General features: G+C 39.0%; 1 protein-coding gene across 1 annotated transcript in view; it reads right to left on the bottom strand.

Annotated features, from left to right (window-relative positions):
* The window catches only part of LOC103891193 (T-box transcription factor TBX1-like), a 63,808-nt gene extending 45,250 nt beyond the window's left edge, over positions 1 to 18,558 (bottom strand). Inside the window, exon 1 of the mRNA XM_054559130.1 lies at positions 17,873 to 18,558. Within this exon, the coding sequence (XP_054415105.1) occupies positions 18,051 to 18,458 (408 nt within the window). The 5' untranslated portion in view covers positions 18,459 to 18,558 and the 3' untranslated portion in view covers positions 17,873 to 18,050. The remainder of the gene's footprint in view (positions 1 to 17,872) is intronic.
* Positions 18,559 to 19,196: the final 638 nt, after the last annotated feature.

Consider the following 19,196-nt stretch of genomic DNA (forward strand, 5'->3'; position numbering starts at 1 on the left):
CAGCTAATTTTTTGTATTTTTAGTAGAGGCGGGGTTTCACCGTGTTAGCCAGGATGGTCTTGATCTCCTGACCTCATGATCCACCCACCTTGGCCTCCCAAAGTGCTGGGATTACAGGTGTGAGCCACCACACCCAGCCCAGAATGGCTATTGTTAAAAAGTCAAAAAATAACAGATGCTGGAGAGGTTGTGGTGGAAATGGAAAACTTATACACTATTGGTGGGAGTGTAAATTAGTTCAGCCATTGTGGAAAGCAGTGTGGTGATTCCTCAAAGAGCTAAAAATAGTACTACCATTTGACCCAGCAATCCTATTACTGGGTGTATACTCAAGGAATAGAAATCAGTCTACCATAAAGACACGTGCATGCAAATGTTCATTGCAGCACCATTCACAATACTATTCACAAGAGTAAAGACATGGAATCAACCTAAATGCCCATCAAAGGTGGACTGGATAAAGAAAATGTGGTACTTATACACCATGGAATACTATGTGGCCATAAAAAAGGAGATTATGTCTTTTGCAGGAACATGGATGGAGCTGGAGCCCATTATCCTCGGCAAACTAATGCAGGATCAGTAAACCAAATACCACATATTCTCACTTATAAGTTGGAGCTAAATGATGAAAACACATGGATACATAGAGAACAACAGACACCGGGACCTACCTGAGGGTGCAGGGTGGGAGGGAGGAAAGGATCAGAAAAAATAACTATTGGGTACTAGGCTTAGCTCCTGGATGATGAAATAATCTGTATAGCAACCCCCCATGACATGAGTTTACCTATATTACACACCTGCACATGTACTTCTGAACCTAAAATAAAAGTTGTTTTTTTAAAAAGAAACACAAGTAATCCCCATTTTATCCAGGGTTTCATTTTCTGTGATTTCAACCACAGTCCAAAAATATTAAATGGAAAATTCCAGAAATAAGCAATTCATAAATTTAAAAAAAAATGATTTTCATTATAATACTCAAAGTCTCATATGCACAATGCTATCATTTTAAGTGCTGTTTGTTGTTTTAATTTCCTAGTCTGAGTATTTGTAAGAAAAAAACAGTTTCTATGATTCCAAATTTGCTCAATGGCCCAAAGGATAAACACAACTTGCCTCTCCTACCAACAGATATTTTGAATTTACTCTGTTGCTGGGGAGCATATTCATCTGCATTTTCTGATGTTTGTGGCAGAGGATGGCTCAGTCCTGGTTAAGTGTGGTCAAAAGTAGAACTTAACACAACTTTAAGATTAAACACACATTTTGTGGCTTTAAAACTCTTTTCTTACATGTAGCCTTACACGTAGATTTGGATTTTTTTTATGGTGGTGTGTTCTCAATATATATTCATGTATTCACTCTTCTTACTTAATAGTTCATATAGAGATTAAGAAATCTCTCTTAATTGTTAAAACAGATTTCTCTCAGGCTCTCCAGCTTCTGGTACAGACAAACTGTACAGGAAATGCAGCTGCTTCTCTTGTTTCTTAATGACTAATTATTGTATCCTAGTGCCTTGCACATACTGCTTAGAGTTGAATTCAAGTAGATTGTTGTTTTTTAAGAGTATCCTAGCAGTAAGATTAGGATTTTTCCATGGGTTATTTCACTCAATAAAACAGCACAGTAGCATGTACCCTTTCTTTCTGTAAATACAGATGAAGAAATATCTTCTCAAACAAGCTGTGCTTTACCCAACTGATAGCATTGAAAAATTAAAAGATTATAGTGAATAATATATGCATATTAGGATCCTTAAAAGACTGGATAATTGGAGTTGTCAGTACAATAATCACCTCAGTTTTGAGTGTCATCTTTCTGGTAAATTAGACTCAGATTTGACACAGAGAAGTAATAGAAAAATAATTTGAAAAACCATTTAAAATGTTCGCTTTGCTCAAGCTTTCGAGTTCAAGTTTAGTTCTATAAATTAAATACCCAAATCCATAGTTACTTAATTAGAGGATAAACCAATTCTCAAAACATTTAGTAATAATAGCAATAAATAGGTGGAATATATCTGCCAAGCAAGTGTCGTCTTATATTTTGCATTATCTCATTTAATAGTCACAGTTACTGTTACCACTATTTTACAGGTGAGGAAACTGAGACTTAGGGAAATTAATTTGTTCGAATTTGCATAGTTAATAAGTGGTAGAATTTTAATTCAGTACTGTTAATCCTTACAGTTCAAAAATGATAGTATTTTTCAATAAAATGGAAATTTGTTTTTAATGAAAATGGAAATTTCCCTTGCTTGGCACTTGATGTCGCCTCAGAAACCCAATCTGAAGAAGAGATTTGCATTTCTTCTATTTCATCCAATTCACCCTCAACCTGGGAATATTCATAAAAAAGAGAACAAATTGTGTAGATATTGGGAACAGCTTGTTTGAAACCCATTAACTTTTACTTTTTAACTATCAAGATTTTAACCACTGTGGGTATTAGGTTAAATCTATCACTTAAGAAAAATTGCAAATGCCTCCCTTGGGAGGAAATTAACTCAAATCTATGAAGCTAAGACTACAAACTCTATGACTGGATGGTACACACTTAAGCAGCACTAATCAATTAAACCTCATAATCCTATTGAAATAGAGCACTAGCTTTCCCAAGAGGCCACATCAGCTGACATCTATAACCTTCAACTTCAGATGCCCCTTGGAGTTTTTATTCTGGGTAATCTGTCACTGGTTCCTGTTAGCTGTCTGAGGTGCTGGGAGTGGCAGCAGATTTCTAGATTTTCCAGGTTTGTGCAACCTAATGGGAGATAAAGCATCTGTTCTTGATCCTGCTCCTCACTTTCTTCCCAGCAGTTCTAAAGGTGGATAACCTTTCCATGCTGTGATCAATGTATTCAACTAATCAGACCTAAGGGTGGCCCTGCACATAGTCAATGAAAGTCATTGCTTATATGGTGTGATTTACAAGGCCCTCAGCTAAAGGATTCTGCTATACCTTGCCTCACACACTCGCTCCCCATTCAATTTCCAGTAGTTCACATCCTGTAAACTTGGCATGTCTAGAAAACATCAAATTACTCTGTGGAAAAGGATTGAAAAAAATTGGGGGGCACAATCATCTTTTCTTGATGAAACTCAAACTTCGACTCACTCTTTGTTTCTCTAGTGTTTATGATTTTTTGTTAATCAACATAAACCTCTTCTCTCTTCTGACTTCTGCTGTCTGAGTTGGGTTCTAGAGGGGGATCTCTGACTTCCTTCTAGCCTGTGCTCCTGTCCTGTTCAAGGGAGCTCTCTAAGAAGGGTCTTCAGTTCCTAATTCTCAGTATTACTGCCAACCTACCTGACCAAGTTTCCCTCTTCTGATGCTGTGCAAGCTCAGTCTGAACTACCATATTTGACCAAGCCATTGTTTTGCAACTGCAAACTTACTCACAACCAAGCTGCCTCAGATTCCTAGAGGTAATCTTCAAAGTTCTCCAGGACTGTCCATATCAAGCCTGGCATTACCCTGGTCCTACCAGAAGCCAGCTCTGTGTGTACATATACCCACTGTTCCATTATGGGGATTATATCTGTGAAGAACTGCCAAGTAAAATAGTAGAGTCATTACCTCAACTCACTCAAATGAGATAAAAAGCTGCATGTAAAACTCCAGATCCCTCTAATTGCTGTAGTTTCCAACCTCTGTTTTTATCAGAGGAACTGTTTTATTAAAACAAAATTTTACCCAGAACCTCAGTGTTGATTCACGTATTCAATAGCTATTGAGCACTTCTTTGTGCAAAGCACTGAATATATGCCTTAGTAAATGGAATTGACATCTGCCAACTAAATAGGTCCAGTTCAAGACAAGGAGTCATCCCTGATTCCCTTTTTCCCCTTACTGCATATATCCAATCCATTGAAAAGTCTTGTCAATTTCACCTTTAATCTGTATTTTGACTTTTCCCCACTTCTCTCTGGCTACAACCACCCTGATTCCAGTCATCATCATCTTTTATATCAGGGCAAACCTCCCAGCTGCCTCCACTCTTGCTCTCCTATAAACTATTCTACACATAAAAGGCAAAGTAATCTAATGCTTTAGCATGATCTACAAGGCTCTGTATGATCTGGCCCCTTTCTGTCATTGCCATTCAATGTCATCCCTGTCATTCACAAACCCCTGGACACAATGAATTTCTTTGTGACACCTTATGTTAAAACTTTTCCTAGTGTTGGTCCTTTGCACTTTCTATTTCCTCTTTTTGGAGTGTTCAGCCACCAGATCCTCTCACGATGGACTCCACCATATAATTCCTATCTCAACCCAATGAGAGAGGCCTTCCCTGACCAGCCAATTTTAATGAGCCCTTCAACCATTAGTCACTGTTTATCATACGTCCATGTTCTACATTCCTCAAAGCCTTGATTACCATTTGAAATAACATGTTATTATTTTTGTGTGTTATCTATGTACCTCTCACTCTTCTAGATTGTAAATTCTCTCTTCACAACTGTGTCCATTATAATGGTACTTGGTACATAGTTAGACTTAATGGCTATTTGTTAAATGGACAGTGGGGAATAAAACAAAGTGTCTTCCTTCACAAAATTTTCCATTCAACAAAAAATTAAATAATAAATACAATCACATATACAAATTAAATATACAAATTGTCATACATGTTATAAAAGAAAATAATAGATTGCTCTGTGGTCATGGGAGATGGCTCCAAGCAAGTGCACAAAGGAAGTGAACTTGACAGAATGAGCCATGAGGATATCTGAAGGAAGAGTGCTCCGATAGAGGGAAAAGGCAATGCCACAGCTTAAGGGGTTAGTAGTATGTCTGGCCTGTTTGAGGTAGGAGTGGAATGAGCCAGATGGGAGAATAATAGGAGATGAGATCAGAAAGGGATACAGTAGCAAGACTGCTTCGCTGAGCAACAGTCCTAATAATTTAGGCAGTAAAGCCCATATACCTCTGAAGGATGCAGTACACTTGGAGGGTATTTAGGCTCCATGGAACTTTGTGTGTGTGTGTGTGTGTGTGTGTGTGTTCCAATTGGTTCCCTGGAGGTTGATATTGGACTGGGTGTTTTCTGATTGTTCTTGTGTATCCAATCACACTATACATAAAAACCCCAGAAAAGGATTCAAAATTGCAAAGAGCAATCAGATATTAATCATACTGAACTTCCCAGAATTGACTATGTTTTATTCTAAACAATCACTTAATCATACTATTAGCATTTTGGTCTAAGGTCAAAATAAGGAGTTCAGTTTGATTCTGATGCTTAAGTCCAAATAATCTGATTGCTTTTGGCAACTTGTAGGTAAAATGTGCATATGCCAGAAATATAATTTAATTTACTTTTCAGGAACACTTTTATCTTCCATGGGGAATTATCCCACTTCAGAAGGCCAACAAACTTCTAATGGAAAGGTAAGAAAATAAACTTTTTTTTCGATATGTGAAATTCTCACATCACTCAAAACAGTGGACTGTACACAGAAGATAAGTAAATTTAATAATTTATTATTGTGTACAAACGTAGGAAAAAACCTCGGTATTTATCTTCAAGGACTTCATAGTTGAATTGATAGATAAGGCAAACACACACACAAAAAGGAAATGTGTAGGAGCCATGTGTTAATACAGAAATGACTCTTCCCATAATGCTCTGCCTGTTTTCCTTCTACTGTGATTCTCTAATCTCTGAGACTTAGCTTTCTTAGCCTCCATCCTTGGTGTGGAAACAATCGTATTTATGCTGTAGGGGAATTTAAGGAGTACTTGGCTGGTAGCAGAGGGGTTCAGGGTCAGCCCATCTGTGTGGTTGGTCTAGTTTTGGCCCCTTCCTCTGATAACTGTTATCTGTCTTTTGCTTTGTTACCAAGCTCTCCTTGTGTCCTGCTTATCTTTGGGCTGTCAGCCTTATATCTCACTTTCAGGTTTTCTAGAACTTAAAGCCCTTTCCAAAATTAGAGCTGGACATTTGCTACCTGTGATAATCTGTTTGAGGCCACCTGCCTGTCTTCCCATCTGTTATCCGCCGTCAGATTAGGCTGTGATGACAGCCCCATTCATAGACAGAGAGACAGTATTATTGTGATAGTAAAATATAGTTAGCAGACATTTCTGGAGACAGGACTTGGGAAGGAGGAACACTTACCTGTTGAATTTTTTTACCATGTACACATGATATTTTTAAAATAATTAAACATTAAAAATGAAAACAGTAACAACTTAAAAAACTAAAAAAATATTTTTTGTAGTACAAAGGTATATCTGAATCCTACTTCAAACCACCTCACCCTCAAGATCTTCAAGGGAGCAATCAAAGATTGGCCAACAGAAGTAAAGCAGGCTGACCTTGATAAGCGGAGGCTTTAACATTAATCCCCAATACAGAAATCCAGTGAGCTACACCCTGGGAGGCTGGACTCTAAGATTATCTACAACTCTAGTGTGGTTGTGTGCCAGCAGGGAACAGCAGAGTGACTATTCACATTAGTAAAGACATGGAATCAACCGAAATGCCCATCAATGGTAGAATTGATAAAGAAAATGTGGTATATGGACGCCACAGGATACTACACAGCCATAAAAAGAATGAGATCATGTCCTTTGCCGCAGCATGGATGGAGTTGGAGGCCATTATCCTAAACAAACTAACACAAGAACAGAAAGTCAAACACCACATGTTCTCATTTATAAGCGGGAACTAAACATTGAGTACATATGGACACAAAGAAGGGAACAGCAGACACCAGGGCCTACTTGAGGGTGAACGGTGGGAGGAGGGTGAGGATCAAAAAACCACCTGTAGGGTACTATGCATGTTACCTGGGTGTTGAAACAATCTGTACACCAAACCTCTGCGACACACAGTTTACCTATATGACAAACCTGCACAGGTCCCTCTGAATTTAAAATTTTATTTTACGTTCTGGGATACATGTGCAGAATGTGCAGGTTTGTTATATAGGTAAACATGTGCCATGGTGGTTTGCTGTACCTATCAGCCCATCATTCAGGTATTAAGCCCAGCAAGTATTAGCTATTTTTCCTGATGCTCTCCCTTCCCCTGCTCCCCACCCCCGACAGGCCCCTGTGTGTGTTGTTCCCCTCCCTGTGTCCATGTGTTCTCATTGTTCAACTCCCACTTATAAGTGAGAATATGCAGTGTTTGGTTTTCTGTTCCTGCATTAGTTTGCTAAGGATGGTGGCCTCCAGCTCCATCCATGTCCCTGTGAAGGATATGATCTTGCTCCTTTTTATGGCTGCATAGTATTTCATGGTGTATATGTACCACATTTTCTTTATCCAGGCTATCATTGATGGGCATTTGTGTTGGTTCCATGTCTTTGCTATTGTGAATAGTGCTTCAATAAACATATGTCTGCATGTATCTTTATAATGGCATGATTTATATTCCTTTGGGTATATACCCAGAAATGGGATTTCTGGGTCAAATGGTATTTCTGGTTCTAGGTCTTTGAGAAATTTCCACACTCTTTCCACAACGATTGAACTACTTTACGTTCCCACCAACAGTGTCAAAGCATTCCTATTTCTCCACAGCCTCTCCAGCATCTGTTGTTTCTTGATTTTTTAATAATCACCATTCTGACTGGTATGAGATGGCATCTTACTGTGGTTTTGATTTGCGTTTCTCTAAAGATCAGCTTATTATCATGTTTGTTGGCTGCATAAATCTTTTTTTTTGAGAAGTGTCTGTTCATATCCTTTGCCCACTCTTTAATGAGGTTGTTTTTTTCTTGTATATTTGTTTAAGTTCATTGTGGATTCTGGATATTAAACCTTGGTCAGATGGATAGATTCCAAAAACTTTCTCCCATTCTATAGGTTGTCTTTTCACTGTGATGTTAGTTTCTTTTGCTGTGCAGAAGCTCTTTAGTTTAATTAGATACCATTTGTCAATTTTGGCTTTTGTTGCAATTGCTTTTGACGTTTTCATCATGAAATCTTTGTTTGTGCCTAAGTCTTGAATGGTCTTGCCTAGATTTTCTTCTAGGGCTTTTATAGTTTTGGGTTTTACATTTAAGTCTTTAATCCATTTTGAGTTAATTTTTGTATAAGATATAAGGAAGGGGTACAGTTTCAATTCTCTGCATATGGCTAGCCAGTTCTCCAGCACCATTTATTAAATGGGGAATCCTTTCCCCATTGCTTGTTGTTGTCAGGTTTCTTGAATTGTAGATGTGCAGTCTTATTTCTGAGCTCTCTATTCTGTTCCATTGGTCTGTGTGTCTATTTTTGTACCAGTACCATGCTGTTTTGGTTACAGTAGCCTTGTAGTATAGTTTGAAGTTGGGTAGCCTGATACCTCCCACTTTGTTCTTTTTGCTTAGGTTTGTCTTGGCTAATATGGACTCTTTTTTGTTTCCATATGAGTTTTAAACTAGTTTTTTCTAATTCTGTGAAGAATATCGATGGTAATATAATGGGAATAGCACTGAATCTATAAATTACTTTGAGCAGTATGGCCATTTTCACAATATTGATTCTTCCTATCCATGAGCATGGAATGTTTTTCTATTTGTTTGTGTCCTCTCTGATTTCCTTGAGTAGTAGTTTGTAGCTCTCCTTGAAGAGTTCCTTTACTTCCCTTGTTAGATGTATTCCTTGGTATTTTATTCTCTTTGTAGCAATTGTTAATAGGAATTCATTCGTGATTTGGCTCTCTGCTTGTCTGTTGTTGGTGTATATGAATGCTTGTGATTTTTGCACATCGATTTCATATCCTGAGACTTTGCTGAAATTGCTTATCAGCTTAAAAAGCTTTTCTTGGCCTAAGACGATGGGGTTTTCTAGATATAGGATCATGTCATCTGCAAACAGAGACAGTTTGACTTCCTCTATTCCTATTTGAATACCCTTTATTTCTTTCTCTTGCCTGATTGTGCTTGCCAGAACTTCCAATACCATGTTGAACAGGAGTGTTGAGAAAGGGCATCTTTGTCTTGTGCTGGTTCTCAGGGGGAATGCTTCCAATTTTTGCCCATTCAGTGTGATATTGGCTGTGGGTTTGTCATAAATGGCTCATATTATTTTGAGGTATGTTCCATCAATACCTAGTTTATTGAGAGTCTTTAATATGAAGGGATGTTGAATTTTATTGAAGGCCTTTTCTGCATTTATTGAGATGATCATGTGTTTTTTGTCCTTCTCTTTATGTGAAAAATTACATTTATTGATTTGTGTATGTTGAACAAGCCTTGCATCCCAGGAATGAAGCTGACTTGATCATCATGGATAAGCCTCATGATATGCTGCTGGATTCAGTTCACCAATATTTTATTGAGGATTTTTACATAGTTGTTCATCAGGGATATTGGCCTGAAGCTTTCTTTTTTTGTTGTATCTCTGCTAGGTTTTGGTATCAGGATGATACTGGCCTCATAAAGTGAGTCAGGGAGGAGTTCTTCCTTTTCAGTTGTTTGAATAGTCTCGAAGAAATGGTACCAGCTCCTCTTTGTACCTCTGGTAGAATTCAGCTATAAATCTGTCTGGTCCTGGGCTTTTTTTTTTTTTTTTTTTTTTTTGCTTGGTAGGCTATTTATTACTACCTTAATTTCAGAACTCATTATTGGTCAGATTGGCACTGCACTGATGGCTGTTGCCCCTCCTCCCCGGAGCTCAGTCATCTCAGGCAGCAGGTGGCAGCAGTAATGGCAGCCACCCCTTCCTCCAGGATCTTGGTAGTCTTAGGCAGTCTCCAGCCAAGTGGCTACTAAGAATCTGCACAGCTCTGTTCTTGGGACCCAAGGCCCTGGTGGCATGGGCTCATGAGGGGATAACCTGATCCACAGATTGCACAGATCCATGGAAAAAGCATGGTTTCCTGGGAGGGATAGCACAATCATTCACCACCTCCCTTGGTTCAGGGAAGAGCTCCCCTTGCCCCACGTGGCTCCTGGGCTTTACCTCACTTTCCATGGGTCATGCCAACCACCTAGTCAGTCAAAATAGGAGAACCTGGATTCCTCAGCTGAAGGTGCAGAATTCATTCACTGTTTTCATTCTTCTTGGTGGGAGCCTCCCATCACAGCTATTTCTAGTCTGCCATCTTGGCTTCTCCAAAATTTTTTTAAAAAGAAAGAAACAGCAGAGTGTGTAAGAGGCAAAGAATTTGCCTCAATGCTCAGGTGTAGTGTTGGGGAGGGAAAAGATTTTCATGCCTATCTTCCTAGCTGTGTGGAAACAGAGGGACAGGTTGGAGCCTTCACTTTCCCTGTCTCCCGGTAAGAAGAAATCCCAAAAGAACTATCTTCATATTTGTGTAATTTTTCAATCCTTTTAAATACTTTACCCCTTGTACTATAATTGAGAAGTAGCCCTCCTCTTTCTTGAGAGTAGAATGTAATGCCTACATTCTAACCAATTTTTAGGAGAGGGGATGAAGTAGGAATAAGGACTTTAACTTCCTTAGTAGGGAAGAAAAACAGTTGGGCAGATAAGTTCATGAAAAAGAGAGGACAGATATTGAAGAAGGTAGAATATGAGTTGAGAGTGATTGGGTAATGTCAGGTAGATTGTGGGGAGTCTGGAAATTATGATGAAAATATTTGACTTTTTAATTTTAATTATTCTATGTGAGACAGAGTACAGGAAAGGGAGAAATTGTTGATGATAATTCCTATGTGGAATACATTTGAGAGGTGTTTTGAAGACAGGCAAGGCAAGAGGGCTTGGTGAATATATATGTAGAGCAATGGAGTGGAGGAATAAAAAATAATTCTGTCATTGAATATATGTAAAAGATGTAAAGCACCCCTGGTAATGTTCTTTTGCTGATTTTTTTGGCCAGTGGACTATCAATTTTGGCTAGGTCCAGAAATGATTAACTTTGGGAAGCTGACTATATTACTGTGAAGTTACTTTATACTGTTAGATAATTTACTTATATTGGTTGAAAAGCACAGAGTGCTATTTCTTCTCATTCTTTCTTAATTTCTTTTTTTAATTTGTACACAGAAGCCCAGGAATACATTCCAATTCTCCCCTCAAGTTTGTCAATAAGAATATCTGCACAGAGCCATGGTCAGGCAAAGGACACTTGCATTACTGGCTGACATCTTGGTTTTAATCTGAGCAGGAGACAAAGCAAGCCAAGTAGCTTTCTTCCCTCTAAATTCATATTTATATATTGGATTGTACTTCTTTGATGGCAAAACAAGACAAAACACAACAAATACAGACACAAAAACAAAAAAAGCCAGTGCTAGGGGAAGGAGTGATGATAATAGCTCAAGAGGTAATGGGGCAGCCCAGTCCCTCTTACACAAAAACAAAAAAAGCCAGTGCTAGGGGAAGGAGTGATGATAATAGCTCAAGAGGTAATGGGGCAGCCTGGTCCCTCTTACTTCAGCTGCATTGGAAGGCATCCAAAAAGACAAAGTGACATTCAGAAGCAGAAACAGAATCCCAGATGAAAGACAGATCATGTCCTTAGCACTATGGCCCAACTATAATGCTCTTGTCCCTGACCAATCTATATTAGCATCACTTTTTCTTGGAAGAAAGGTTAAATAATTCACAATGTAAAATGTCTACCTTACTAAATGAAGTTTGTGACAACTAAAAAAATCCTTAAACATACACATTTGTGGCCATGCATATATTCCATTAACTCTCAAAAAATTAACATGTTCACAAAACAACAGAGAAATGAGGCAGGCCAAGTAGCTTATTTTAACTAACCAATCAAAACTGTTAACACAGATGTGCACACAGACATCATAAATCAAGATGTGCACACAGACATCACAGTCAATCAATAAAAAGTGAATTGATAAAAAATCAATTATTACCTCTTAGCTCAGAAACAAGCATGCACATATTGACTTAACTATAGAATTATAGGCAAGTTGAATGAAAGGAGAGATCTCTGATATTCCACTGTTGCAGTTAGATGTGCTTTGTTAATGTATTAAAACACCACACACTTAAACAACAGATTAGCTTCATATGTTTATGAAACTACACTTGGGAAATCACTTGGGAAGTTGATTCAAGAATGCCATTCTTCACTTTTGTGGGCTTACTCTGACCTGAACCTCACACATTTACCTGATCTAAAGTAGTTGCTCTGAAAGGTTCAGACAAAAATCAGACAGAAGTCTCAATTTTCTTTTTTTTTTTAGTGAAAAATTTATTTATTAATTGACAAATTTTGCCTATATTTTTTATGTAAATTGTGTTTGGAAAACTAGATATCCACATGCAGAAGAATGAAATTAGAACCTTATCTCACACTGAATACAAAAATCAACTCAAAATAGATTAAAGACTTAAATGTAAGACCTGAGAATACAAAACTAATAGAAGAAAACACAGTGGAAAGACCCCATGACGTTGGTATGGACAATGACTTTATGTTTATGACCTCCAAAAACACAGACAACAAAAGCAGAAATAGACTAATGAGATTACCTCAAACTAAGTATCTTTTGTACAGCAAAGGAAGCAATCGACAGAATGAAAAGACTCTATACAGAATGGGAGGAAATATTTATAAACTGTACATCTGATAAGGGGTTAATGTACTAAATATATAAGGAACTCACAAACAACTCAATAGCAAGAACACAAGTAACCTGATTTAAAAAATAGGCAAGGCCGGGTGTGGTGGCTCACTCCTGTGATCCCAGGACTCTGGGAGGCTGAGGCAGGTGGATCACAAGGTCAGGAGTTCAAGACCAGCCTGGTCAATATGGTGAAACCCCATCTATACTAAAAATACAAAAATTAACCAGGTGTGGTGGCGGGCGCCGGTAGTCCCAACTACTCAGGAGGCTGAGGCAGGAGAATCGCTTGAACTCAGGAGGCGGAGGTTGTGGTGAGCCGAGAGCATGCCACTGCATTCCAGCCTGGGAGACAGAGTGAGACTCTATCTCAAAAAACAAACAAATAAAAAAGGGCAAAGGACCTGAAAAGATATTTTTCAGATGAAGACGTGCAAATGGGCAACTGATATGTGAGAAAATGTTCAATGTCACAGAGAAATACAACTTTAAGCTGCAAGGAGATGTCACCTCATAGCTATTAAAATGACTATTATCAAAAAGATTTAAAAAATAAGTGCTGGTGAAGATGTGGAGAAAAGAAAGCACTTGTACACTGCTGGTGGGAATGTAAATTAGTGCAGCCATTAAGGAAACAGTATGGAGGTTCCTCAAAAAATTAAAAATAGAACTACCATATGATTTAGCAATCCCACTTCTGGATATATTTCCAAAGGAAATGAAATCAGTAAGTTGAAGACATATCTGCACTCTCATGTTTATTGCAGCATTATTTACAATAGCCAAGATATGGAATCATCAACCTAAGAGTTCATCAATGGAAGAATGAATAAAATGTGGTATATATACACATGGAATACTATTCAGCTGTAAAAAAATAAGGAAATCCTGCCTTTTGTTACAACATGGGTGAACATGGAGGACATGATGCAAAGTGAAATAAGCCAACCACAGAAAGACTAACAGTGAATAATCTCACTCATATATGGAATTAAAAGAGTTGCTCTTATGGAAGTACAGAGTAGAATGATGGTTACCAGAGGCTTTTGTGGTTGGGAGATAAAAGTGTTGGAGATATTGGTCAAAGGACAAAAAATTTTATTTACACGGGAGGAATAAATTCAAGGTATCTGTTATAAAACATGGTGACTGATATGGTTTAGCTCTGTGTCCCCAGACAAATCTCATTTTGTAGCTCCCATAATTCCCACATGTTGTAGGAGTGACCTGGTGGGAGATGACTGAATCATGGGGTTGGGTCTTTCCCGCGCTGTTCTCATGATAGTGAATGGGCCTCACGAGATCTGATGGTTTTAAAAACGGGAGTTTCCCTGCATAAGCTCTCTCTTTGCCTGCTGCCATCCACGTAAGATGTGACTTGCTCCCCCTTGCCTTCCACTACGATTGTTAGGCCTCCTCAGCCATGTGGAGCTGTAAGTCCAGTAAACCTCTTTCTTTTGTAAATTGCCCAGTCCTGGGTATATCTTTATCAGCAGCATGAAAATGAACTAATTCAGTGACTATTGTTAATAATACATTGTATTCTTGAAAAATGCTAAGAGAGTAACTGTATTGTGTTCTCATCATGAAAATGATGAACTCTCTGAGGTAATCCATATGCTAATTAGCTAAATTTAGTCATTCCACAATGTAAATATACTTCAAAACATATTGTACACAAAAATACATATAACTTTATCTGTCTATTTTTAAAAAATAAATGAGTAAGCTTTTTGCCCCTTTCTTTGCTCATATATTGTTTTGCTTGATGGTGTCCTATAAATCTTGTAGGCTTTCCTCTCTCTTCTTTCATTCTTTCTCCCCCAGTCTGGGCAATTTCAAATGCCAAGTCTTCGAGTTCACTGATTCTTTCTTTTGTGTGACCGAGCCTGCTGTTGAAACTCTCCATGGAATGTGTCAGTTTAGTCATTGTGTTCTTCAGCTTCAGAATTTCTGTTTTGTTCTTTTTATGGCTTCTATCTCTGATGAACTTATTTCATGTATTGTTCATGCATTGTTTTCCTGATTTCATTTAGCTTTGAACTGTTTTCTTGTAGCGTTCTGAGCTTCTTCACAATTATTTTGAGTTTTGAGTTTTTTGTTAGGCAGTTCAAATTCATAGATCTACATTTCTTTAGGGCCAGCTACTGATGCTTTAATTTATTCCCTTGGTGGCGTCATGTTTCCCTGATTACTCATGATCCTTTTGGCCATATGTTGGTGTCTGCATATTTGAACAAGTAGAGACCTATTTCAATCTTTGTAGACTGGCTTTGGCAGGTAAAGCCCTTCACTAGTCATCTTATCCAGAGGTTCTGGGAAAGACTGTCTGGCAGAGTCTGTGGGTTGGGTCCATGGGCTTTATGCAGCTAGGGTTTTGGGCAGGCTGATCTGATACAGATCAGCTGATCCAGGTGGGTGGACCTGGAGCTTGGGTCCACAGGAGCTGGCCTGGTGCCTGGGTCTGTGGGGTCAGGCCTGGAGCTTGTCTACTGGGGTGTGCTTGGAGCCTTTTACTAGGGCAGGTCTGGCTCCTGGGTCCATAGCAGCTAACCTGGTTCTGGGGTCCACTGGGGTAGTCATATCTCCTGGGCCCATGGGGTGGGCCTGAAACTCGTGTCCACAGGAGCTGTCTGAAGCCTGGATCCCTGAAGATATGGAGGCTGACATGGTACAGGGGTGGTTCTTGAACCCTGAGTCCATGGGGGCTGGCCTGGTAGTGGGGTGAGCTTGGAAGATCTCAATTTCCTAACTCTTTTTTCTAGTTCCCTTTGCTTCAATTTGTTAATTAAAGTAATAACTATAATAATAGTGAGTGTTTCACTAAATGTTAGACACAGTGATGGGCCTTTAAAAACATTGTCTTGTTTAATCATTATAATAAGTTCATAAAGTAGGCATTATCCAATTTTATGGATATGAAAATCATATCTCACAAAGATTAGATAATATGACTTAGGTTACCCATCCACCAGGTGGCAGAGGTAAAATTCAAATTTATCTCTGATTGACTTTTATTTGTCTGAAACTCTGAGGATATTTTTTGATGCAGACAGTTAGGTTTTCTTAGACTAAGTTTATATGTGACTATGAATTAACTATAGTTAGAGGGTTTGAGATTTGATTTTGGGAAGTCATTTTCTTTAATTAAGTGTTTTAGTATTGGTTTTATTGTTAAAAGGATGCATAAGCTATTTGACACAATTTTCCAGGATGATTTTTGACAGAAATTTAGTCTACCTCCATATTGACTGAATTGGGCATTTTTGACAGCTTCCAATGGTCACATCAGATTTTGAGAGCATTAATATAGAGAAGAAAACAGGAAGGAAAGAATCACTGGCTTTATATGAAAGGAAAGATATACACACATATTCCTTGAAAAAGATTAACATTCCATGCTACATTTGCCACCAGAGGGAGTCATATGAATACCATAACATATTATCAAAGGAAAAGAATTATTATTAACTACTTTCTTCCAGTCCATTGATATTTTAAGTAGCATTCAGAATTCGGTAGAACTGGTGCAACTATGGGAAAGAACTTAAACATCTCCTTTAATTAATTAATTGATTACATTAATCATAGTGTTGGGTGAAAAACAGAAGAAACATGTTGCTTAAATTAGTAACGCAGGGTGAAAGATAATTGTCAAAACAACCTAATATACACATTCCAGATTTTAGCAAATAAGCTTAATGTTATGATGAAACTAAAAAATCAAGCTGTGATTTCGTTTGTTTTAAAAATAACAATCTACTATTATCAAAACATTGCTTTAAAAATCCTGGAATCAACAAGTTCATTCATGTTTCACTAAGCATATTTTATTTTACCGTTATATTGCTTGTATCAGGATGACTGAAATTGCTATTGTCAGTAAATAAAATAAAATAACAAAGGCTATTTTATGCACCTGTGCTCTCTGAAACCCAGGCCAAGATTTTCTCAATTGGCATACTAGGGGAAAAGGTGAATTATTTAGTAGCTGGTAGGTTTGTACTCCAGTTTGCTTTACATCTAGTTTTAGAACTGATTAGTTAACAGCATTTACAGAAACCTTCTATATACATAGCACTAAATTGTCCATTAAAATCAAGATTCAGTAACAGTTAGAAAGATGAGTTCTGAAGTGATATTTATGCTTTTTTATATAGTGGTTTTCAAAATGTGATCACTGGATCAGACCCACCATGATTACCTGGAACTTGTTCAAAATATGAATTTGTGAGTCTCAGTCCAGACCTACTAATTCAGAAACATCAGGAGTGGAGCCCAGCAGTCTGTGTTTTGACAAGTGATTCTAATTCACACTTAAAGTTTGAGAACCACTGATAATCTCTTGAAAGTAAGTCCAGCAACTTAAGAGAGTTGGAACATGTACTTTCTATATTTTATTACAGCAGTTATTTTCTTATGGGTAAATTTTTAAAAATTTATTATTAAATTTAAAAATGTAAGTGAATGATCATGGAAAAGAATGCTTAAAAAGAATAACTTTTTGTAATATCGAATAGTCATACAATAATTGAATTTATAAATAATAAACACATGTGTTTGAGAGGCAAGAGTAAACAATATTTACTTATTGTTAAATGAGAGGAGAATTTATTTTTTTCCCCCTCTGGACAAGTATTGCTGCATCCAGAGATAACAATTTACTGATTTTTACATTTACAATTTTGAGATTATATAATTGTTTAAGAACTTTAAAAGAAGATGCTTTAAAAAAGCAAACTTTACAAGGTTAAAGTGAGATTTGCCTAGGAAACTAGAAACAAGGTTAGTATTATGAGATGACTTGATACTTTATGTGCTTTTGTATTGTCTGAATTTTTACAAGATGTATTCATTACAGTGGAAAGTATACTTCTATTAAATAAAGTGTTTTAAAATTATATTTTAAAGTCTAGTTGCAAGCAAGTAACTTGAACGTGACATAAAATAAACCTGCTTTTTTTTTTTAACTTTGGCCCAATAAGTACTGAATTACTGATATGATTATTTTGTACCATGTAGGTTATTTCAGATACAGCTAGTCAAGTACAGTGCAATCAAATTATAAGTAGATGGCCCAGTCAATTTTTTGATTGACCTACATGCATGCCATTGATTTCACTGATCATTTAGAATGACCTTAGACATTGATGGATAATTTTGTTACAGTATATTAGGTATAAGATACAAAATAGTAAGCACCCAAAGAAAATATAACTGTAAACATTTAGTTGAAGCCCTTCCAATTAGATTGCCACATCAAACTAAAAACACCAATTATTTGCGTTTCCTTAGATACAAAGAATAATGTCAAGATATTCCTTCCCCTGTTTGCAAAAAAAAGTAAGGTTACATACACATTTGTTGAGGATGGGATTGAGAGGTGACAGCATGCTGGCAGTCCTCACAGCCCTCGCTCGCTCTCGGCGCCTCCTCTGCCTGGGCTCCCACTTTGGCGGCACTTGAGGAGCCCTTCAGCCCACCGCTGCACCGTGGGAGCCCCTTTCTGGGCTGGCCAAGGCCGGAGCCGGCTCCTTAAGCTTGCGGGGAGGTGTGAAGGGAGAGGCGCGAGCGGGAACCGGGGCTGCGCGCGGCGCCTGCGGGCCAGCTGGAGTTCCGGGTGGGCGTGGGCTTGGCGGGCTCGGCACTCGGAGCAGCCGGCCGGCCCTGCCGCCCGGGCAGTGAGGGGCTTAGCACCCGGGCCAGCGTCTGCGGAGGGTGTACTGGGTCCCCCAGCAGTGCCAGCCTACCGGCGCTGTGCTCGATTTCTCGCTGGGCCTTAGCTGCCTTCCCGCGGGGCAGGGCTCGGGACAGGGCTCGGGACAGGGCTCGGGACCTGCAGCCCGCCATGCCTGAGCCTCCCACCCCCTCCGTGGGCTCCCGATCGGCCGGAGCTTCCCCGATGAGCGCCGCCCCCTGCTCCATGGCACCCAGTCCCATCATCGACCACCCAAGGGCTGAGGAGTGCGGGCGCACGGCGCGGGACTGGCAGGCAGCTCCACCTGCAGCCCCAGTGCGGGATCCACTGGGTGAAGCCGGCTGGGCTCCTGAGTCTGATGGGGACGTGGAGAACCTTTATGTCTAGCTCAGGGATTGTAAATACACCAATCAGCACCCAGCCTCTAGCTCAGGGTTTGTGAATGCACCAATGGACATTCTGTATCTAGCTACTCTGGTGGGGCCTTGGAGAACTTTTATGTCTAGCTCAGGGATTGTAAATACACCAATCGGCACTCTGTATCTAGCTCAAGGTTTGTAAACACACCAGTCAGCACCCTGTGTCTAGCTCAGGGTTTGTGACTGCACCAATGGACATTCTGTATCTAGCTACTCTGGTGGGGACTTGGAGAACCTTTGTGTCATCACTCTATATCTAGCCAATCTAGTGGGGAGGTGGAGAACTTTTGTGTCTAGCTCAGGGATTGTAAAGGCACCAATCAGCGCCCTGTCAAAACAGACCACTGGGCTCTACCAATCAGCAGGATGTGGGTGGGGCCAGATAAGAGAATAAAAGCAGGCTGCCCTAACTCGCAGTGGCAACCGGCTCAGGTTCCCTTCCACCCTGTGGAAGCTTTGTTCTTTCGCTGTTTGCAATAAATCTTGGTACTGCTCACTCTTTGGGTCCACACTGCTTTTATGAGCTGTAACACTCACGGCAAAGGTCTGCAGCTACACTCCTGA

This window comes from Pongo abelii, chromosome 6, assembly GCF_028885655.2.
Source record: "Pongo abelii isolate AG06213 chromosome 6, NHGRI_mPonAbe1-v2.0_pri, whole genome shotgun sequence".
Lineage (NCBI taxonomy): Eukaryota > Metazoa > Chordata > Mammalia > Primates > Hominidae > Pongo > Pongo abelii.